This window comes from Miniopterus schreibersii (assembly GCF_964146895.1).
Source record: "Miniopterus schreibersii genome assembly, chromosome: 9".
Taxonomy (NCBI): domain Eukaryota; kingdom Metazoa; phylum Chordata; class Mammalia; order Chiroptera; family Miniopteridae; genus Miniopterus; species Miniopterus schreibersii.
In genome coordinates this window covers 1,344,399-1,368,320 of record NC_138118.1, presented here as the reverse complement: position 1 = coordinate 1,368,320, position 23,922 = coordinate 1,344,399, and the positions used below count along the sequence as shown (strand labels likewise).

Genomic DNA, 23,922 nt, shown 5'->3' with positions numbered 1-23,922 from the left:
ATTAGCTGTTTTTAGCTTAGGTCCATGGTCTGTCTCAACCAAGAAATGTGTGTGGTATGAGATTCATTTTTTCCTGTATGTTTATTAGTTTTTGCACCATTATTTGTTGTAAAGACTTTCCCTCCCCATTGACTTAATTGCGTTATGCTTCTGTTGAGGACCAATTGACCATTTAAGTTTGGATCTCTTTCTGGAATCTCTTTTTTGTTTCATTGCCAGCGCTGTCCTGTCCTAGTTACTGTGACATTACATCAGGTAGTGTAAAGCCACCAGTTTTGTTCTTCTTTTTGAGATTGTTTGGGCTGTTCTAGGACCTTTGAATTTCTATATAAAGTCTGTAATTGACTTGTTGATATCTACTAAAAATTTGGTTGGGCTTTGATGAAGATTGCATTGTATCTTTAGATCACATTGGGGAAAGACTAATGGTCATGTTGCTTGTTAATAAACACAGTTTAATCCTTCATTTCTAACCTGTCCTTTAATTTCTTTTTTTTGCCTTATTAACCTTACATTTGAGAGCATCTGTTCTTGACTTGTTCTTGATGGTGGGGGATGTTCAGATATGTCGACCACACAGAGGGTCAGTGCTCCAGCCCCGTATTGTTCAAGGGTCACCTGTATTTGTTTCAAATAAACAGTTTTCACTCACCTTGTTCTCTTTAGATTTCTTGGCTGGAAGTGTTGGTACAGAATAAACAGTTTCGTTCTGTCTTGGTTTGTGTTCAGCTTGTTTGGAAAGTCTTTGAACTATTATTACTGTTAATGGTTGAAGTAGAAGTGACAGTTGTGATAGAGCCTTTGCTTTGTTGGTAGTCATTTCTTTTCCTCTTCAGTGGCCTTTCCCAGTGTGGTCTGTGGACCAGCATGTGGGCTTTACCTCATGCTTGTTAGCAATGCTGACTCTCAGGCCCCGCCCTGAGCCTTCAGAATCAGATTCCCTGTCATTGGTAGAAACATGCTGTTGGCGCACTGTGGGTGGAGGTGGAGGATGAGCTCTCCTTTGTTCAGTTTGAGTGTAGTTCAGTGCACACCCAGCTGGATCCATCTCATACATCACTCATTTTGGTTTCAGCTATTGAATAATACAGAAATAATGGTGTCAGACCAAAAAAGTGCCAAGATGTTGGTACTTCACAGCCCTGTAGTAGTGAGTGTCTGAATGCTGAAGGGTGCTGTGATCACTAGCCCTAAAGTAAAGTTACAGTTTGCATTCATCATTCTTTCTTCAGGCATTTGCGCTCCTGAAGATGTGTATCTACTTGTAGGATTTATAGCAACGAGTATGTGCATTTGTAGCTGATCTTTTTACACAGAAAATGTTGGGGAAAGAATGCAGAATGATTGCATTGTTAGTTTAATTTTTTTTCTTGTGCATTTGTAAGTGAAACTTCATTTTTCATTCTGTTATGTGTAAAGGGCATTTAAATATTATGACATGAAAATAAAGAGATAAATTTTTGAAAGTTTATAAAAGGTATTTAAATGAACCCAGCACTCAGTAGGTATCTAACAGTAGGTGAAAAGCAGTTGGTGTCAATAGGAACGTGAGTGATACGGGCAGTGAGAATTGTTGACGAAGAGGAACATTTGGTTTGGACTAGATCAGGCAGAGCTTTTGTAGGTATAGTGATGCAGTGAAATGTAAGGTACAAGCATTTTTTGTGAGAAGCAGTGACTGAGGAGAAAAACTAGTCCTGCTGGTGCCCTGGTTGGAGCTGAGGTGGTGGTGGGCCACCCGCAGACAGGCATGGAGCAGAGGGGAGTGGTGAAGGGTGGACTTTGGATGCTACAAGCAGATCAGCCCTCCAGCAGGTGGGAGCATCGGCAGCAGCAGGCATTCGAGGGGCTGGGTCTGCAGTTATGGGACATGCCAAGCCTGTGGAACAAGGAGGGTGCTGTCATCTGAGATAGGCGGCAGGGGGGGCCACGTGCTGCTGAGCGAGCCCGTGGAACTCGAGTGTTAGCTTAGCTAGTACACCGGACTCTGCTCGAATCGGATCCAACTCCAGGCCCGCAGGGGGTTGACTTCCCTTTCCTCTCTGAGGTGCATTTAGCAGCGTGCTGGAATCTAATCTTCTTCCTCTAACATTGGGTCAGTTTTAATGGTCGAGGCTGTTTCTCCTGGATGTGGTGCAGTGCTCCGCATGGCCTCGGGTAGGGTGTTTCGCAGTGCTTTTACGCCTTGGCTGTAAAGAGCTGAGCCCCTGTGTGCTCCGCAGGGGAGCATGGAGACCCTGGAGCTGCAGAAGGAGGCGAAGGAGGAGTCGGAGGACGAGGAGGACGAGGACGAGGGGTCCGGGCGGCTGCGCTTCAAGACGGAGCGGAAGGAGGGCACCATCATCAGGCTCTCGGACGTGACCCGGGAGCGCCGCAACATCCCGGAAACCCTGGGTGAGCCTTTCCTGCCCCATCTTTCCTCCTGTTTCAGCTTCCTCCGCAGCACTACTGCGGGTCGTCAGACAGGTAAGAATGGTCGGCCTTGTAGGTCGCGGGCGTGCCGTAGGCGGGCCATGGGCACAGTCGAGTGCGGTGCCAGCAGGCCATTCCGTGGAAGCGCGGGGTGACTCGTAGATGCAGTCACTTGACCGTCATTCTGAGCAGGCCCCGCTATTAAAGATTGACAGCAGGCTGTTGCTGATCAACAGAGAGCCTTTTTCAGGCCCCCCCCCCCCCCCCTTCCTTCCCATGTCCGCTGCAGAGAATAAAGCAGTGGTTCTCAAATATGAGTGGGCAAGGCACCCAGAGGGCTCGTCAGCCCGGATTCTTGGACCCACTCCCAGGTCTTCTGATTCAGGCACTGAGGGCAGAGCCCAACCCGTGTGCGTTTGTTTTTTCTAATCCTCACTGGAGGATATTTTTCCCATTGCTTTCTCAGAGAGAGTGGAAGGGGGAGAGAGAAGGGGAGGGAGGGGAGAGGGAGAGAAAGAGAGAAACATCAATGTGGGAGACACATTGACTGGTTGCCTCCTGCACGTGCCCCAGTTGGGGCCAGGATTGAGACTGCGACTGAGGTATGTGCCCTTGGTCAGAATCGAACCCAGGACCTTTCAGTCCTTGGGCCAATGCTCTAACCACTGAGCCAAACCAGCTAGGGCCACAGGTACATTGCTGATGCATTGCCAAGTGATGCTGCTCCCGCTGTTCCGGACCCCACTTTGAGAACAGCTGCGATATTGTACCACATTTGGGGGCGGGGGGAGGGTGGAAGGCTAGAGGATTGTACCTGCTCTCTGGGCTCAGTCAGAATAATAATCAAGACGCCCTTAGTTTCTACCTTTATTACTTCTTAAAAGTAATAAGGTAGTAACTTTTTTTGTAGCCATTATTTGTAGCCATTTTTGGTTAGAACATTATTTGTCGCCATTTTTTGGTTAGAAACATGAGCGTGTATCTGTAAGTGGCAGATATGAATTCCAAGTCAGGACACTAAGCCCCCAAGGTGCACAAGTTAACAGCAGTGAGCCAGTCATGTCATGTTACTTTACAAGTGAGCTTCTTGGAGCGAGTATTCTAGAATCGTACCGCTCTCCACTTCTTCCCCTAACAGTTTCTTTCATCTCTACGTCTTCGGCCCAACCAGCATTTCCCTAGACTTTTCTCAAGTTAAGGTATAAAGTTGCTGGTCCAGGACAGTATAAGTTTCTAAGAGGGATGATTTGAAGTTGGCCTTGGGCAAAAGGAGGTGAAGCACAGGTCTTAAAACATGGGAGGAAACAAAAGTCCCTTCAGCAGGAGAACGGTGGCATTGCACATCGCAGTCTTGGGCTGGGACCGCGGACAAGGGCAAAATGACGCCTGTGGCTGAGCACCAGAGGGCAGCGAGCAGCAGCGGCTCAGTAGGGAAGTGGCCTGGGGCCTTCTGGAGCTGAAGGCTGCCTCATTGGGGGCGGGTGGTCATTCATCTGGTTACCGCTGCTATGTTAGAGGGGATGGCTTTGTTGCATCCTTGGGAACCCTACGTACCTAGTCATAATAACTGGGGTCGCCGCACATGGGAAGGCTGTGAGATCACCCGATAGTTGCCATTAAGAGTGGAGAGACTTTTCCCTCTGCAGCCAGTTCCTTATAGGCCTCCGTGCATTTCGGGGTCTCCCTCCCCGACCCTCATTGCCTCTGCCCATTCCCTCTCCTCAGCTGGGCCATCCTGTCCTGTCCATTTACCTGACCCAGGCCTGACAGTGGTGAGACGTCCAGCATCCTGTGTTCCTGATTCGTTTTGTCTTTGTCTTCTCTTTGTTTTCAGGACCTTTGCCTCATTTCATTCTTTTCAGGGTCCTTTGTACTTCCTTTATTGAAGAGCGCGTGTAGGATCTCTTTTTTCCTTTTTAAGGCATCTGGCAGCTTTATAGCCATGTCATCCTGAGACCAGAGGCTGGAAGGAGTTAGTGGTGGGCCAGTCAGCCTCCTCAAATGTGGGAGAGTGGGCCTGAGGTCTTTCGAGGCGTTGTGGCTTAAGCATAAACAATTTGACCATTTATCATTCTCTCAACTTAAAAAAAAGGCTTTAAACACATTTGTGCAGAAATAATTGATTAGATAATGGGGCAAATGAAAATGGGGCTAAAAGTGTCTTTCTTGGCTCTGTGTGTGTGAGCCCTAACCTAGGAAAGCTTAGGTTTTGGAAACATACGTTTTCTAGAACCTGAGAAGAGGATTATTCTCAGTACAAGCAGGATTTTACTCTCCATTTAAAGATTGGGTTCCTAAAACAGTGAGCTCCCTTATTATTTGAATACTCCTGTCCCCCCAGCAAAAGGTTAGTTTTGTTTATAAGTAAGATACTTAGAGAGGTTGCTGCAGTAGTTGGTAAACTAGAAATTACTTGACCATTCATCTGTGTGCTCGTGGTGAGGGAAACAGTACTTTCAGGTTCTGTGTAGAAGTAATGCAGTTGTTTGAGTGTACAAAGCTGTTTACTTACTCTTTGTAATGGGTTTTATTTTTAATATCTTGCTACCAAAATACATATATTGTGTCATGTGGTATATTTTTTTGACAAATGAAGTCTTTTAACATTTTGACTACAAATAGTTATTTTGTGAAACCATTAATATGAGAACACCCCACACTTTTAAAAGAAGAAAGAAATGAGGCCCTGGTGTCCCCATTTCTGAGCCTTTAGTCCGCATGTGGAATAGCAGTTTCCTTTAGGATCTGAAGGGCGATTGGGTCACTGTCAGTTCTTTTCACACACGAATGTATGATGTCAGTCTTAAAAATGGAGAATACCACTTCATATGTGACCGTCTTGGCAGTTGTGGAGCCTTAACAGAGCTGGCGGTTTTGTATTTTGAATTCAGATTGGATTAGAATTAGAATCTTTTTCCTTAGCCAGGATTCTGGGAATTAAACATTACAAAATATGTGTCTATTTCTCAATTTTCCCAAGGGTGGCACAAAACTTTATACTTGGGAGATAAATTCAATCATTACACACAAAGGATGGTGTAGGTTGGAAGGGCTTCTCTCATGGAGCCCAGTTGAGAAGGGATTCTAGAATGTGTGTGTGAGGGAATGACTCATTTCGAATGGTAATCAGAAGCCGTCACTAAGACGTGGGCGTCCTTGAGCTGTCAGCACAGAAGCTCAGAGCTGCTGCTGTTTTGCTCTAGGAGGTGGACCTCCGTTCTCCAAAGCAGTTCAAGCAATAAAGGGAAGACCGTGTTTATTTTAGTTGGGCCTTTCCATTGTGTGTGAGTGGGCAGTTAGACTTATTGATGTTCTGAGCTTCACTGGCACGTTTATTATGTTTAATTATGCTTTACTGCTTTAGCCAAAAGAAGAGCTTGTGGTGCATGATGTTCTCTTTAAATCATACCCTTGGTTAATTTTGTTTAAGGCACAGGATCTGTGTGGAAATGTTCCCATCTGGTCGCAAGCAGTCCAGATCGCTTGTGCCAGCACACTGCCCTGTGTCCACATAGTGTCCACACGTCCTGTGTTTTAGGCTTGTGCACATTTCCTGATCGGTTACCATGTAAAAAACCCAGAAAGGGACAACAACTTTGTTCCATTGAGCTATATGTCTTTACTTTTGAATCTGGACATAGTTCAGAAAACACTTAAAGGGAAATTAACATTTCAGTTGAAGTTACAAATGTAATTTCCATCCTGTCATATTTTGGTGACCTTTTGTGACAGCTTGTCTCAATTGGAGGAAAGCATTTTTACTTGCTGATTAAAGATGTCATTTGAAACCATTTTATTACTGGGGATGGTGAAATTAATCTTGACACTTAGAACCACTAGAAAGTAATTGCTGATTCACCGCGTAGAATGTGTGTGTGAACCAGTCATGTAGTCAGGATTAGAGTAGAAGTCTGCACTTGTTAAGGAGAGATTAAATTTTCCTTCGAATGGGGTCTCAGTTCATTTGAAGGGGAGGGGTTACCATAGAAACCATTTCAAGGAAATGAAGTGTGGCTTAGAGATTTTGGAAGTTTGGAGATGACTGTGTAATCCAAGGTAGGAGATAAACTGGTAATACTTACAGTGACCCTTCACTATGGAAGAAGGCTTGAGAATCTCCTCAGGACACATTTATTAATGCAAGATATTGTCACAACTCAGATAATATTTTGAAATACAGGAACCATATTTGAGTAAGTCAGTTTTTTTCTTTTATGAATTTAGGATAATGTGCCACCTGAAGTTTCTTAGGGACAGAGTCCATGTGTTTCTTATCCCTAAGGCCCTGATTTTCAACCATGAGCCATACAAATATTTAAAACTTGTAACACCTGACTAGTCAGGGGCACTGACCTCTTTGCCCTTTGATTGTCAAGTGAAAAAATGACAACAGCCAACAAAACAATAGCCGTCCAGTGTGAATGAATCCAAATTATACCTTTTTTTTATTGCCATATTGGCAAAAAATATATTTTTTGGTGTGCCACAGAATTTTAGTAATTAGTTTATGTTCTGTGAGATCAAAAAGGTTGAAAATCGCTGCCCTAAAGTGATGGTTAGACAGGTGAGTACCTACTGGTGCCCCACAAATGGTTGCATGAGTGGGTTTATGTTGTCTCGTGTGACTTTGCTCTCATTTGATATGGCTCATCGGAAGGCACAAATAAAAGTTTTTCTTCACCCAGTAAAGAATTTTTCTTTTTATAAAACTGAATATTTTAAATGATAACCATACATGTTTTCCATTCTGTCTGAAATTAACTTGAATTATTTGACTTTGGAGTGATTTCACTAATAGTGTTGTTTTAAAACCACAAGAGTCAGGAATATTTTTTTGTTGTATGTACTTTTCCGAGTCTGTGTCGCTGTGTATTAGTAATGCTTGTGCTGTTGTCACTAGACAGCTGTGCTGGGTGGGACTTGGGATCGGGGAGTGGGTCCTGAGCAGTGCTGTTGGCTGGCTGTTGGTGAGAGAGAGAGTGTGATGGCACACGCCTGGCCGTTGCAGGGCAGTGGCTAACTTCGACTTGAGCCCCCCTTTTTCAGCTCCCTGAGCACACGTTAGTGGTCCCAAGTGAAAATACCTTCCAGTCTGTGTACAAAGGAGGCACTTGTATTCCATGGCAGAGTGTGCCCTCATCAAACAGGTCTCCCCAGTGGGTGGGGGTCACCACTCTGTCCTGCTTGCTCCTGTTGGTGCAGTTGTCTGTTGTGGGGAAGCAGAGGTTTGTTGTCATGTGTTTCTACCCTATGTTCTCCCCATGAGTCTCGTTCCCACCCTGTGAATGATTCTAACGTGCATCTCTTCACACAGAGCTTTCAGCAGAAGCCAAAGCTGCATTGCTCGAGTTTGAAGAAAGAGAGCGCCAGCATAAGCAGGGCCGCTATGGCTCAAGGCGGGGTGGAAGGAGAGGAGGTCCTTTAATGTGTCGTGGGATGGGGGACCAGAGAAGAGAGAACAGCGAGAGGGGCCGGATGAAGGACCACCGACCTGCGCTTCTCCCCACACAGCCTCCCGTGGTGGTAAGGTTACAGTTTTATTAAGAGTCTACAACTACAACAATTGGAAGTGGCTTTTGTGGGTGTGCATTTTATGTCCATCACTTAGTCTGGGGGTGAAGTTTAGTAGTAGGAATACAACTGAAGTTTCTTTATAGTCTGTGGTAGGATTTCATGTGTGGTCGTATAGATTCCGTCCTCCAGTACTGGGCAGTAGAATCACTCTGTTATGACCGTGGGTGAAGAAGGTCACAGTGAGAGAGACCTGCGTCCTTGGGACAGCCCCAGAGGGGCCCCACGAGAGGGCTGGGGCAGCCCGGGCTCTGGCCTCTGCGCCTGGCTTGGCTCACTGGGGACAGTTCTGCTGGTGAGCTGCTGTGTCCCCCACGCCCTGAGATTGAGCGCACAGTGAGATGTACATGGAACAGGTGGGGGAGCAGCTCCTTACCTGCTGTCTCATACAGCTTGTTACTGTGAACTTAGTTCTAATTCATAACTTTCACAGTTCAGTCAGTATAGATCTGTAACATGTGACCAGTCTTTTACTTTGCTTCTAAATGTTGATTCCTGTGAAATTGTCTTTTTTTGGTGGTTTTAGACACACTCTCCAAGATTAATTCCTCCAACCCAGCCTCAGCCTCCCCCACCTCCGCCGCCCCAGCAGCAGCCCATTCGGAGCCTCTTCCAGCAGCAGCCCCTGCAGCCCCTGCTGCCCCTGCAGCACCCGCACCACCCCTCCCCTCCACAAGGCATGCACGTTCCACCCCAGATGGAGGCACCCAGGGTGATGATGACCCCTCCGCCCGTGACCCCACAGCAGCCCAAGAACATCCACATCAACCCTCACTTCAAAGGGGCAGTGGTGACACCTGTGCAAGGTATGTGTCTGCTTTGCTGTTGTAAAGTCAGAGGCTGCTGTGGCCAAAGAGCTACCATGCTCCAGTCTGCAAGGACGACTGGCTTCCTGGTGCCTTCCCTGCCCACTTAGGCTCAAATGTGTATCTTAGTTTCTGATTGGGTGGCAGGCACTAACTTTGGAGGGCAGCAGAGGTGTTGTGTTAGCTGTGTGTGTGTGTGCGTGTGCGTGCGTGCGTGCGCAGATTCACCTTCATTCGTGAGTTCTAAGTGATAATCTTGCATGCTACCATTTCTTGACCTGAGGAAACTGTTTCTGTGCAGTTGGTAAGGAGCACATCATTGTGCCTCTGTCTAGCACATGTGGAATGGGGTACTCCTGTCTCAGGCACTGAGATATATTGGTGCACAAAGCAGACAGATTCTCTGCAGTCTTGGTCCTCCGTTCTAGCAGACAGTGAGCCATAGACACATTGATTTCTGTGGCAGGTTTGAGGATGCCAAGCAGTGGCAGACGGGGCAGGTAGGGTTGGGTTGGCTTCACTGGGAAGGTAAGAGTTTAAGGAGGCAGGGCAGCTGGTAGTGTGGAAACAGGTAGCTAGTGTGGAACACCTGGGGTTGAAACAGCACCTGAGGGTCAAGAAGGACCCCTCCCCACCTCCAGAGCCAGTTGGGGCAAGGTAAAGGGGAAACAGTCTCATCCTTTGGGACAGCTAGGTTTCCAGTAGATCTGGAATGGGACATGCTGAGGCCAGCATGGGTTCTGGGGCTGTGAACTTGGAATTCCAAAGGTGTGGTTGAGAAATTTTGGAACTTGGGGAGAAGCCTGTGATAGGACTTGGAGTGTGGAGAGGGCCAGTGGCCTGGAGGCACTGTGAAGTTGAGCTGCAGCCTTGGAGCAGAGGGCTATGACCATGGCTGGCTGGCTGTGTGGTGGTGGAGGGGCGTCAGTGTCCTTGTTTGACACACACTGCTCTTGTTTGGCACACCTGGGGGGTCGGGGGTTAGCGCTGTGGGCCACTGACCCCCTGACTGACCCCTTCGCTTGTCCCTGCCCTGTATTAGAATTGCTCTGTGACCTCTTGCAAGGCTCCAGGCTCCCATGGTGGGCAGTGTTGTAGTCCATGTGACCAGCACACTGCCTATGTCTCCTTCAGCAGCTGTGGGAGGAAAGGACCAATGTGAGCTGTATGGAGGTGCAGGGAGGGCGCAGGAAAGCAGCCCTTTCCATAGTGGCTGCCCCAGAAGTACACCTGCAGGAGATACTGTTTGTGGGAATAATGTTACTGATGTCGGCATTGTTAATTTCCTTGCACAGTTGAAGGGAGAACTGGCAGTTAGGCGCACAGATTCCTGTAGGCTGATAGAAATAAGTGGTGGGAGAACCTGTGGAGTGGGAGAGTGCTAAGGAAACCCCAGAATGTCCTCCAGGCGTGATGATCATGTGCCCTGCTGAGTCAGCAGCCTCACGGGGGTAGACACAGGCCTGGCACCCAGAGCTCATGCAGGCACAGTGAGCACACATCAGCTACCCGGCAGGTTTTACACTCAGAACTAGATAAGTGGTTTCATCACAGTCCTTCTCTTTGATACACCTCTGATCTCGAGATTTCCCGATGTGGGAGAGTTGCAGGTGAATGAGCTTAGGTAGAAAGCAGTTCTTGAGAGAGGCTGAGTGTCTAGCTGCCTGCTGCACAGTAAGCCAGGAACTCAGTGGGTCTCAGTGTGTAGGCAGGTAGAAGGTACACTAGAAGTCATTTTGTAAAAGGTAACAGCGTGTGCACATTTTTTCTTGATGGCACACATTTCCTTTTCGAGGATGAAGTGTTCCATCAAATTATAATTAACCAGTTCTGATGGAAATCTAACGTATTCTTCAGATGTTCACTATTACAACCGTAGCAGTGAATTAGAAACTAATCTAGTCCATTAAATACAGGGGACAACAGAAGATATTAATATCCACTACTCAGAGTTCAAGGTTCCACTGGAGTGGTCTGTTAACAGTGCGAGTTTTCAGTTCTCTGGTAGGTGGACTCGTCTTCCTGCCTGTAGACGAGGCGCCCTGTGGGTGGGGACAGGTTGCAGACTCCCTGGCTCTCCCAAGGCCTCCTCTCGGGCCTGGCGAGCTGCGCAGCTGCCCAGCTGCCCACCACACGTTCTCAGATGCTCTCTCCAGCATTTATTCTTTTTCTTCTCTTTCTCTGGTTGCTTTTTATGGCTTACTAACAAAGAATGCCAGCAGTCCGAAGGCTGCTGTGTAAGAAATCTCTTAATTATAATTGGGTTCTTCCCAGAGATCTCCCTAGATTTCTTGCTCTCATTCCCCCCCAGTTCAAGAGACTTAAAATTTTTACCTTTCATTATATTGGGATAATTTGATAGGAATTGATGTTTAAACCCCGGGTTTGAAAATTTGGTGCATAGTTTCAAAAATGCTGTTTTTTTATTGTTCAATGTGTAAGTTTTTTCTTTCTTACTTTCATGATACACTTTTGAGGTCAGAGGTGCTCTATAGTTTTTCTTTCTCTGCTTCATGATCTGTTTTGCTTCAGGTGTGTAATCGATGTAACCCAGAGCCTTTTTGCCAGCTGCATAGAAGGAGGGGCTGGATGCTTTTTTATAGGAAGCCTTGCAAATTGACTTGTTTTGAAATTCTGACTCATTGGACTAGGCTCTCAGGAGAGGGATGTACTTCTGCCTTTTTTACATTTTATCAAAATAAGTTTTTTCAGTCACACTTTGCTTTGATCAAGAGATCTTTCAGGCCCATCTGCACTATCACTCTAAGTTGGCTCTATGGCCCTGTGATGTTATTACAAGGCTCAGTGTACAGGATGCCTAGAGTAATCATAGTACAGACACAGTATATCTCAGCACTCTGTGTCTAAAGCAGCTTTGATTGACTTTTAAACTATCATTTTTATATTTCTTATTTACCAGAAATTTCTTTAAAATATACTATTTTAAAATGTTATATAATTATTGTTATATTTCTAATTTATAAGTTACACTCTTTATTCTTGCTTTGGCCTCTCTTGGTTGTTCCTCTGCATGTCTGTGTTGTAAGCTCTTCTTACAAGGACACCAGTCAGTCGCAGTGGATTAGGGCTCACCCACATGACCTTGTTTTACCCTTAATCACTGCTTTTTCCAAATACAGTCCCATTTTGAGTTACTGGGGTTAGGACTTTTCAGCATATGAATTTGGGGGGGCGGGGCACGGGTCAGACCATAACACCTGACACTTCCCAGATGCATGGGACATCTTAGTGAGAGGTACAGCTGCCACCCACAGCAGTCACCACTCAGGTGGGGGGCTCCCCCCCACATCTGGATCCGTAGATTGCAAACGTTTTATACAGTTTGAACATGCCCGATTGAGCCCCAGGTGTGGAACTAACATATGGCTCCCCCCATTACAGAAGTGATTCCTGTCCTCCCCGCACGTCAGTGGGAGTTCTGCTTGTTTCAAAATAAAACAGAAACAACTAAAAGTTTTAGCAGAGTAGGTGGTTCTCTGTAACAGTGCCCTGGGCTTGTGTGTTCCCTGCTCTGCCTGCCTCCCTCTTGCTCTCTCGTGACTCTAGAGGATTTAGATTTCAGTTTGTACTTGCGTGGAGTAGGAAGATATGGCTGGGATTGGATAACCTGAGTAACCTGGATATGGAAGTGAAAGGAAAAAGGAAGTCCTTTCGTTGCAAAATATTTTACCTCTGAATGGGAATTCACAGCTGAAATGTAGCTTCCGCTTGTGCTGTTGTGTGAGGCAGAAGCCCCGCTCTTCCCTTTCCTTTGATGGAAACCTAATGTATTTTATGTTGTACACATCGTGTATGTTTTATGTTACATTTAGGATATCGTCTTCCTTTGGCAACTGACCTGAGTGTGAGTATAGCGTGTTTCTAATGAGAGATATTTCTCCACAGTGCCCTTGCTGCCCGTCCCGAGCCAGCCGAGACCTGCTGTGGGTCCCCAAAGATTTCCAGTGAGTAGCAGCTGCTCTTCTGCTTTGAGACAATGAGCACACGCCTACTAAGAAATACTAATATAGCAAATAAAAGTGGGTCCAGCTAAATATAAGTTTAAGGGTTTGTAAATATTGACTGTAATTTTTGCAGTGGGAAATGTTTATTAAAAGCTTAAGGTCAATGGGTTTTTGAGAATGGAATTAATTTTGTTTAACTGTAAGATTGTTGAATCAGGATCATCAGTGGAATGCCTTTCATCTTAAAGAATATGAATCTTGATTTTTTTATTGCCTAATGGTAAGTGTGGAAGGGCCTTGCTTTATTATAATGTGTGCGCCTATGTGTATGTGTGCATGTGTGTTTATGTACATGTGGGTTGGTGGGACATTCTAGGGGATAGTGATGAGGTCGCTACTCGTTTTTACCGAGCCCTCAAAGGTCTAATGAGCATTGGTTTTATATTCTAAAAGGAAAGTTTTCTTTTAAAAATACCTTTAAAAGAAAGTACACATTTCCTCCTACCCGTACCCACATACTTTCCTGTACTTGCCATAACTACGTGTTCTTCCAGTGTGTCTTAACCAGAAGAAAAGTGTCCATAAGTAATTTATATGTTTAAGTAAATTTTGTTTATTTGAGGTATTGGTTCCATTTATAGTTGGTTCAGGGTTTTATTAAATCAGTGAGGACATAGTATTTCTAAAAACAATGCTGGAAAAATGGACCAGACTATAAAAAATGTGATTTGTATGTAAAACAAATGTACTTTTGCTTAGGCTAGACAAGCTGATTTTCAGGAACTAGCTAGGTGACCTCTCTGACTCCGGTATGTTTATCTGTGGCTTTGAACTCCAGTAGATATATTTATCTGTGGCATTTAGCAAAAGGTTTTCATGAAGGGTCTAAATGTACAGTCAGGTGATTATTCAAAAGTAAAGTCAGTATTGGGTTTAAGGGTCAGAGTTTTTTAGAAAGTTCCTTGATTTGTAGTTATTATTTATGAATTACGAAACGGTTTCTAAAACTGATTCTTACTGATTTCATTCCCTTAGTCTGAGCTCATTTTTTCTTTAAATTACTTATCAAGTTCTAAAAAAATTTTTAAAAATCAAATGATATAGTACAATTTCCTATTCAGTGAGTTTACTTAAATAGCTTAGATTATTGATTGCATTACCCCAGAATAAACTTGCAGGCGTTTACTCCTTAGATACACTTTTTCTGTGAGGTAGTTTAATTGCTTGTTATTGTAAAGCACTAAATTTTTTTTTGGCACTTTTTGCTGTTTTTCGGGATTGTGGGCATCTGTGTTAAAATTATTATTGGAATTTAAAAAATTTGCATTATAGGGATAAAATTTGACATGAAAAAGCAATTGTAGTTAAAGAAAAACATAAGGTAATGTATTTAATTGATATTTTTGCAAAAACTTGTTTACTTATATAAAGCTAGAATAATCATTTGCAGTTTTCACCCACTTGTATTTTCCAGTTGGGCAGATGTAACTGTCTGACACAGAAGCAGCAGCCTCAGACCTGAGTGTGTTATAAGAGGGTAATGAGAGACACTGAACTTAGTTTAAGTTACATGGTGCTCCGAGGTGCTAATACTGTCGTGCTGCTTATGCCAGTGGCTGCCAGGCCTAATGTTTTGTTATTTTTGAACTTGGATGACAGAAAGTAGTTGCACTAGGATGTCATCATGTGGGTGATATGATTTGAGAAATGTTTTCTTCTGCTCAGTTATTTACTGCTGTTTAACATGTATCTTTTCTTAAACCCCAAATGCTAGATCTTAAGCTGGTTACTTTAAACTTGGGTCCTTGAAAATGCAGTGCTCTGTTTATTTCTGTAATCAGTCTTCTGCAGAGAAAATAATCATATGTGGAATCTATTTTCAAAACATACAGGAGAGGTATTATGTTTTTAAAATGTCCGTCAAAATATTGTTGGGACACGAGGTTAATTCTTGGTCATCTTCTGTTGTTTTACTTATGCCAGATCTTTTTTGAGTAATAATATTTTTCCCTTTTGTACAACCTGGTTAAACTTGTTGCTGTGAATATAAATGTAGTTTTGTGAACATTTAGTGAGTTTCTCCTTCATGCATCGTGCTCTGCATATTGCTAGTCCCTCAACCATAAAATGGACCCAGCACAGTTAAAAGAAGCCCAACTCTCGTCCCTCAGCCAGCCTTACGAATAGTGAAGACAGTGTTGTTGTGGCTTCCACAGCCCCTGGGAGATGTCTTACTGATGGAACTGTGCCCTGTGGGCTCTGTCCTGGTACTTTCCAGTAGGGGACTCTGGTCAGCATGTGCTAAACTGAGTTTTGCTTTGTAAAATGAGCATGTACATACACAAATAAATGGATAAAACATTCAAGTTAGGAAGCCTAACTTCAGATTCATTGTAGGGTATGTTTGAATCAGCACACCTTCTTGTTACACAGAAGATGTAAAATACAGAAATCTGTGGAATAAGAATGAAGATCACTGGGATTTTGTCTGTCCCCAGCTGGAGCCCTGCAGTGAGCTCCCATTGTTCTTGGGAGAGGTACTGTCCTGTTGACAGCTTCATGCTGCTTGTTTCCTGAGCACCTGGTTCTAGAGAAACTTCTGTGAAGTCCCAGTTGTCCTGTGCCCACTGGAGCCACCTGCACCTGGTTCACAGGGGTGCAGATGAGTAGTTGTTGAGTAAGTGCACACAGGAATTTAGTATTGCGTGATTTTGCTATTTATTAGGAACTCCATAAAAGTAGTACTTGCTTACTTTTTGTTATTTTCAAGGATACAGATGTGAATTCGTGCATTTACCTCTGCAGGAATTCAGCTCTCCCTAACTGACTACAAAGTAGAAGAGGCAGACAGGAGGCGCAGGACCACTAGATTTCCACATGTGAAGGCATACAGTTGGGGTACAGTTGGAATTAAAGCCACGGCTTTCCCCTCTTCTCCAGCAGTGGAGAACTTTACTTCCTTAAAAGTCCATTTTGTTTGACAGTCTTACGAAAACTTCAGAAATTCTTAATTTAAAACTAGTATGCCTAGAAATTGTGGTGATAATGCCTCTACTTTTTAAATTAAAAATCACACTGACTGGCCATCCTAATGTGAGACACTGTCTTTGTGTCTGTCTGAATTCTGTCCTCAGTTCCCAGTGTTTTTTTTTAGTCCAATAGGTTTCACTTTCCACAAAGGCTCTTCCTAATGTTTTTGTCCTTAATATAATAAAGTCCTTTCCTTGTGTATAACTATATTTTCCAGTTACATATTTGTCCTCAAAGAGATGGTGGTTGTTTCTAACATTTACCCACTTAAAAAAGTAACACAAAAATGTCGATTAATAATAACTGAAAGTGCAACTTTGAGACTTTACTAACCTAGTTGGTTTCAGAGTCATTGCACCTGCTGTTTTTAGTCAGGAGTCACTCCCAAGTCACTCACATTGTCAAGGTTCTTGACCAAGGGTGTTCTAAAACCTATCCAGTATGGATTTTGCTTTGACCTGTCAGGAAATGCGAGTATTTCAAAGGTAGCCAGTTAAATAGTAGTTTGGCTGCTAAATAATTTCTTGGTGATCTTTTCTTAAAACTAAAAATTATGTTAAAAAAAGACTTCACTTTTCAGTTTAAATTAGCCTTCTTAGCTATTACATTACTACTTAGGTAGACCCAGTAATGCAGTTTCCATTGGCATTTTCCTGTGCAGGCACAGCGCTCACAGGTAGGTCTGACTGCATTCTGTATCCCTGTGTTTGGGGGGCGGAGGGCACATGGGACCAGGTGGTGGTGATTGACAGCTCCTGGATGTGTTCTATGTGGCGTTTCATGCAAATCATGTTTGATGAGACTGCTGCGTCCAATTCCATCCCTTCTTGATTGTGGTCCGTGCAGCTGTGAACCCGGCGCCATTCCATCTAGGATACTAGTCTTTCTTTTGAACCCGTCCTGTTACAGCTTGCTTGCAGTGCCTCCTAATGATTAGCACTTAAAGTGGGGAAGGGACGATGGGCATCTTATCAGATGTAGGAGTGGTAGCAGGAACATGGGCCGAGGTCCTTCCAGCTGTCAGACGTTGTCAGGTTGCATGGAGAGAATGCAGTTTAAAATGCAGGTGACATAATACCCACCATTCTCCATTTGCTGGTGGGTTTCTGATTAATCATGATTACCATATATTATCATACCATCAAGTTTAATCATAGCAGTGAATTCCCATCTGCAGCAGTAAGAGGAGCAGCTAAACACTGTGTAACGGCGATTAAATGCGGAGGCTGTAAAATGCAGTGCCCTGTCGGCTGGACTTGTGTCCTGTCAGCATACATTGTGTGTTGGTAGAGATAGGATGGGTGAGACCCACACAAATACCTCAGAGGCGGGTAATACTCATGGAAATCGTATGAGTAGGCTCTGTGCAGTCACTGAGCTCTTCGTCCCGTTGTGAAGACTGCATTCTGAAAGTGTTTGGTAAACTATTTTGTTTAATGTTTGGCTAAGTAAAACTGTTACATTGGAATGAAAACCGCCCACAAACCCTTCCCAGAGGTATAGTGTCATGTGTAGTAGATTTAAGCTTTGAGTGCAGTTTGCCATCTGTAATTCATGAATTCACCCAGTGAAACGTGGACCACACAGAGTCTCAATCTCAGGACTCCTGTCTGTCCAAGATCTCTAGGGCTGTGTCCTGCAAAGCACACCATCTGTTTTGTTAATATTTACTTCCCACAGGTTTTGAAGACCCATAGTTCGGTTTAGATACATTTTTAAGATAAACTTTGAAAGAGACCCTATTCTATCATAAAGTACCTGAGAGCACTTCTTCCAAAAGATTAGACTTTTTCATTTAAAAAATTTTGTCCTGCCCTGGCCAGTTTGGCTCAGTGGTTAGAGCGTTGGCCTGCGGACCGAAGTGTCCCAGGTTCAGTTCTGGTCTAAGGCACATACCTGGGTTGCTGGCTCCATCCCTAGCCCCCCCGTCTGTGCTTGTGCGGGAGGCAGCCAGCCAATGTGTGTCTCTCACATTGATGTTTCTGTCTGTTTCCCTTCCACTCTCTCTGAAAAAAGCAATGGAAAAAAATCACCTCAGGTGAGGATTAAAAAAATGTAGTCCTCCTGATGTACAAGCTTGTGAGTTTTAACAAATGTGTGCAGTTGTGTCATCAGTGTATTTAGGATGGGGAGCAGTGCTCTCCCCCAGAGACCGCCCCTTTGCTGTCAGCCCCTCTCCTTAGCCCTCAGCCCTCAGCCTTCAGCCTCTGCTCTGCGCTCTGAGCCCAGAACTGTGCCGTGCACTTGAGACCGTGTGGCACTGCGCTTTTAGCCTGGCTTCTTTCACTCAGCACGGCGCGCTGGGGACTCCCTCACCTGCTTGGTGGTACCTGTCCAGCAGCGCCTCTTTTTTTACTGATGATGCTCCATTGTCTGGACGTGCTACTGTTTATTTGTTCCTCATTTGGACTCTGGATTATTTCTGATCTCCGGCTGTTACAAATGAAGCTGCTGTAAACATTTGTGTCTAGGTTTGTGAGCGGGGTTGTGAGTTGTGTGTAGGTCACTTCCCGGATGAGGGTTTTGCAGCAGGCAGACTGTGCCTTCCGTTGACAGAACCTGTACTGCTGTAATCAGCCTCCTTTGTAATCAGTCCTAGAGTGTGCACTGCCGAAGGCCAGGGGCGGTGAGGACAATTCAGGCGTGAGAACCGTGCTCCAGACTTTCTCAGGGCCTGTGCTCAGCTGTGCAGGTGCCCTCTTCTCCACCGCACAGGTGGTGAGCCCGTCTTGGAGATGAGATTGCTGGGGCTCACACACTGGGTGCAGGAGGTGGGCTGGAGCCAGGCAGCTTGAGTCTCTTCACCATGCTGCCCCCCCTCCCGCCCTCCCTCAGCACTGATGCAGCTCAGTGAACTGGGCGTCTGTACGTTGAGTCATCACTATGTCAGACTGTGACCGTCACTGGGCACTAAAGCGGAACAGTTTGCTGTGCAGGGCCTGTCACTGGGCGGGCTGTTGTGGGGAGAATGGGGGTGAAGTGCGGGAATAAAGGGCTTTTTCTTTATGAAATAATGTAAATAAATAGCCATTAGTGGGTTTATCAACAGCAGTACTTTGTACTAAAGGGAAGATGCTGTAACTTCAGTGCGTGCTGCGCAAGTCCTTGTGGCCTCTCCCTCCCCCACTGTGAGACCTGGCATGGCACTGGGCGTGTGCTGCTTCAGAGTGTTTACAGTGCATCTGTGACTGCGCCAGTACCTTCTAGGAAAACAGATAGGTACAACCTGAAGGAAAAAAGCCTAAGGAAATATTGAAATAAGAGGATTAACATTGTCCTTGAGGGCTCTAACTTTAATTGTCAGGGGTCACTAGTGGTCTTTATTTTTTTTTTCCATTTAATCCATTTAATCAGAGTTAACTCGGGGCTTCTTAAGTGTCTGTGGTTTCTTATATAGTTCTTTGCATTTTAAACGAGATTAAGAAATGAAAATATGTACAGGAAGGTTGTAATTTATTGAAAGATTCATGAAATTCCAGTGATATTGTTAAGGTATTTAATTAGTCTTATTAAAATAGACCGACTGACCCTTTTAGGAAAGCTGATAAGTCATATAATAGCTGTTAGAGCCTCTTTATTCTCCGAATTATATGATTAACTTCGTGCTAAGCAATTTATGCCACGTTTGCTTCCTTTTTTTATAAGGGAACTTACCAGTTCTTCCTGAATAGGCTTAGTGTAGATAACATCACGTAATTAGCAAGAGATGCAAAGACGTGGAAGTACCATTTGTATAAGAATTATGTGAAAGAGAAGATAATTTCTTACCTTGGATTTTTAAAGGGATATAAAGAAAAGCAAAACAGCAATTATTTGAAAGGATTAAGGTGGCCTTTTCTTTCAAAAGGTAGATTTACATTAGTACTAAACGTTGTGTTAAGTGAGGTATTCATAAAGCAGTAACAGTCTTAAAGTAGTTCTGTATTTGATAGAGGGAATTGGTAATTATCCTTGATACCCATGAAATGATGGAAGTTACATAATGGTCACATCAAGAGGACCTCTGAGGCAGTGTCAGACTTTGGAGTCTGGTTTTTTCTGAGCCACGTGAAGACAGATTGGTCCCAGCAGAAGCAGGGCCAGGGAAGGAAGAACACTCACTTCATACACCCAGAGGCTGGAAATGTGGTTCCTGTCCTGGGTTACTTATTGATGGTGTAACTTTGGATCATTTACTTTTAACTCTGTAAACCCGAATTTCTTCCTCCTTTAAGGGAAAAGTGATTTATTTTGCCTGTTTCTTGCCACTGCATTCATGGAAGACACACTGTTCTCATGTCACAGAAACCTCAGTTTAACAGCGACTTTAGATACCAAGCTTCTTAGTTTGTACATAAAAAATGAGAAAGTTCTGGGTTGGTATAGCTATTAGCTATTCTGTGATGTTATCAGGGACCTGCCCATATATATATATATATATATAATTTTTTTTTTTTTTACCAAATTCCAGGTGAAAGAGGAGGTGGGTGGGACAGAAGGTGCTGCAGGTGAGGCAGTCGTGTTCCATCTGACACACCAGCTTGTCTTGTTGGCCCAGCCCAGTCACAGGGCCACCTTTGCTATAGCTTGGAATTTGAAGTGTTTAGCTGAGCAGTGTTGTCTGCCTGTCACTGAAGAAGAAGTGAGAGTGGACACTGGGTACACACTGAGCAGTGTTTTCCATGAGGTCAAATGTAAGTTGTGTAGAAGAAGGATGTCTTTGTCCAAAACAAAACAGTGTGGGGACAGTGCTACCTGCCCTCTGTGAAATGTTCTTCTGTTCTCAAAGGCAATGCTGATAGCAGTCCCTGAACAGCTTTCAGGACCTTAAGGCTTAGCGTCTTCAAGTTTATTTCAATGTTCAGGTTCTTGAGCTCTCTTGCCCATAGACACATGTCGTGGCTGTGAAGGGCCTGGCGTCCTCTCTGGCGTTCTTGGCTGTGTCTAGCAGGAGCCGCACTGTCTGGGCACAGACTGGCCTTCTAAGTAGTGTCTTGTGTTATCCGCACTTTTTCCTAACCTGCTGCCACCTGGTCCTATGCTGGTGTATGTCATCTTGGAGACGGGCTTCTTCCTGGTGGGCCTGGCTGCGCTGACCACAAACCCTGTCTCTCTCAGGGTCGGCTCCCTCATTTGTACAGCTCAGCCTGTTAGCTTCTCTGGGGCCTGGCCCCCGCATTCCTCCACCTGGCTGGCCCAGGGTACCACACTTTGCCAGTGTCACAGGTTCAAGATTATGCCCACAAAATCCTTTTTTTCCATTCTTACTCTGCTGAACCAACTTCGAGAGCCAGAAGTTTCCTGTTGACTCAACTTGAGTCAACTTTTTCTTTCAGGCTATAGATAGCATCTCTGGTCCCACCTCCTTCCACGGTCTCTCATAGGTTGATCAGGGAAGAACCGCTAAGGCCTTCTACCCATTCAGGCCAGCCATGGGATCTCCACAGGTGAGATACATCTGGGATCATCCAACATTGGCACAGGTAAGGGAACATGAAGATGCGTTTCTGCCACTTGCTGTTGATAACAAGCAACAGAGAGTGTAGTGGTTCTGGTCGGTGCCCAGGCCCTATCGCTTTCTAACCTGGTGCTGAGTGCAAGGTGTGTAACTGCTTGAAAGGTTTTTGTGAGTGGAGTGTTTGCCCCACAGGGCTGTTGTAGGGGGGACTGACCCACTCAAGCAGCAGCAGTGTGGGCTGAGCCTGAGTGTGGCAGCAGCATAGCCCAGGTGGGTCTGGGTGCCCAGGATTGGTAAGGGTACTGGGGCTGCAGGGCGGGAAGGGGCGGAGCCTTCCAGTTGTCTGCCCTTTGGTGGAAGGCCAAGCGGGGGCTTTGTCAGACAGTCTTGGAGAGCAGCCTCTGGTGTCAGCACAGGGGTATCAGCTGGAGATCACTGACTGATCTCCCCAGACCCTCGGCGGCTTGGCACTGGGAAGTGGCTTCATTCAGTTCTCACCCTCCAGGCTCCTTCCTCTGGCCTTCAGGCCGCTCCATTCTGGCAGGAGGGGAAGAGTGGGGATTGATCAGGCAGGTCGGTTTTAACTGACCAGGTGTGGACTGTCCCACATTACTTCTGATCACATCCCATTGCCAGAATTTGGCCACATGTCACCGTCCTTGCAGGACCAGCTGCAAGATGCAGTCTGGCTTGGGTGGGGAGGAGCCTCAGCACAGACAGGGGAGCCCCCAGTGTCCATCCTGGTTAGAGGAAGAAGGCCAGTGTTTCCGTAAAACCAGCAGCACCATAAATAAGGGTGTGTGTTCTGTTAGCACCCCTAGTCCTGCAGCAGTTTCCACTCTTTCCTGTTGATGTCTATTCTCAGGTCATCGCCATTTCTTAGAACTTTGGCAAATTTAGATACACATATCTGTGTGTATAATGACTTTATATTTTTATACTTATAACATTTTTTATAAAGTAAAATATGTATTTTATTTTTATGAATGACTATACATTTGTCTTATTTATAGATGTCTACCTATATCTGTATTGTACTGTGTGGGTGGCATGATGGTCGCCATTGTACAGGCTCACTTCTATAGTCACTTTTTCTGGAGCATTTTCTGGCTTATAGTGTTGATCTGTGTTTACTGTTAGTACGGACTCTGTGTAACTGCCTGGTGGATGCTGTGTATGTGGGCGGGCAGTTAGGACTGAGCACCACCTTTTCAGTAAAATGAAGGGTTTCTCATTTTACTCAGGGCCTCCTGTGTGTTTTTTAAAAAAAAATATATATATATATATATATATATATATATATATATATATATATATATGTATATTTTATTGATTTCAGAGAGGAAGGGAGATGGGAGAGAGAGAAACATCAATGAGAGTCCTTGATTGGCTGCCTCCTGCACATCCCCTGCTGGGGATTGAGCCTGGCATGTGCCCTGACCGGGAATCAAACTGTGATCTCCTGGATCCTAGGTTGATGCTCAACCACTGAGTCCTTCCTGGTTTTTATGAACCGGACCTCTTGTGTGGTTTTTATGGGTATCATGCATCTTAAAGGCATGTGACTCTGGTTGGATCTGCAGTCAGGAAGTGGAGCTGGCCTGTACTCTGCCCCTTCTTTGCAGTGCTGGACCTGGGCCCCATGTTCTCCTCCCAGCTTTTATTCTTCAGAGAGCACCTTTCTCTAAAAGTGGGCAGATAGTTACCAGGTGAGGGAGACTCTCCCTTGTTCTCTCACTTTTCTCTCTAATTACGTGACATCATTATGGTGCCAGTTAAGTGATTTCTGTCCTAGAGTTAAATCTGAAAGGTAGGTTCTGTTCACATCAGCTTACGAGGGCCCTTGTGCACTGTGTGTGCACCAAGTCTGCTCAGCCCGGAGTCTCAGGGTTGCGTGCCCAGCCTCTCCTTGCTGTGTTCTCACCGATTTTATTTCCTTCCTGAAGTGTCCAGCCACTCACTGACTGATGCTGCCTTTTGGGTGGCTGGCTTTTGAACATGCTTCATATTCTAGGTTTCAGTGGGGCTGGGACCCCCCTTGCTCTCAGAAATAGGCAGGTCGTCCCTCCATCCATTAAATATTTGTAAGCATCTGCACGCCAGGCTCTGTGCTAAGCATGGAAATCACCCAGCATTGAGGGGCACAGAGAAGTGGGAGCAGAGTTGAGAGAGATTAGGAGGTACATTACTGGGATGGGGAACACCTTCTTTGTGCGGGCTCTCTGGTTTGAACTCAGAATGAGGGTGCAAGAAGGGAACCGCTGATTTGTCTTTCATCTGATAAGGAGACATGTCATTGTCAGAAGCTGTATATTATGCTCATGGTGGGATGCTGTCTGCAGAAAGTGGTGTAAAAACGGCAGTGCCAGACCCAGTGAGCTTTCCTTATTGCTGGGACTGTCTTGAGTACTTGGTGCGTGTTCTTTATTTTCTCTCAGGAGATAAGACTGTCTGTTGTCTCTGTTTTACAGATGGGAATACTGAGGCCCAGAGAGGTTCAGTCACGTGCTCCAGGCTGTGCTAGTGCGTGGGAAGGTCAGACACAGGCCCGTCAGTCGAGCATTCTCAGTTACTGTATTAGATAATGAACGCCTTTAAGATAAAGGATCACTGAGAAGTTAGAATAAAGTTCTGGTTAAATACTGCTGCTGACGAAAGAGTTGAATGCCTGTGTGCATGTGGTTAGACAGCACAAGGAAAT

General features: G+C 45.0%; 1 protein-coding gene across 2 annotated transcripts in view; it reads left to right on the top strand.

Moving 5' to 3' along the window:
* RBM33 (RNA binding motif protein 33) overlaps window positions 1-23,922 on the top strand; it is an 87,620-nt gene that overhangs the window by 25,047 nt on the left and 38,651 nt on the right. For both annotated transcript variants that reach the window (XM_081147440.1, XM_081147439.1), the window contains exons 6-9: window positions 2,223-2,394; window positions 7,727-7,935; window positions 8,510-8,789; window positions 12,696-12,754. In XM_081147440.1, the coding sequence (XP_081003566.1) occupies window positions 2,223-2,394; window positions 7,727-7,935; window positions 8,510-8,789; window positions 12,696-12,754 (720 nt within the window). The remainder of the gene's footprint in view (window positions 1-2,222; window positions 2,395-7,726; window positions 7,936-8,509; window positions 8,790-12,695; window positions 12,755-23,922) is intronic.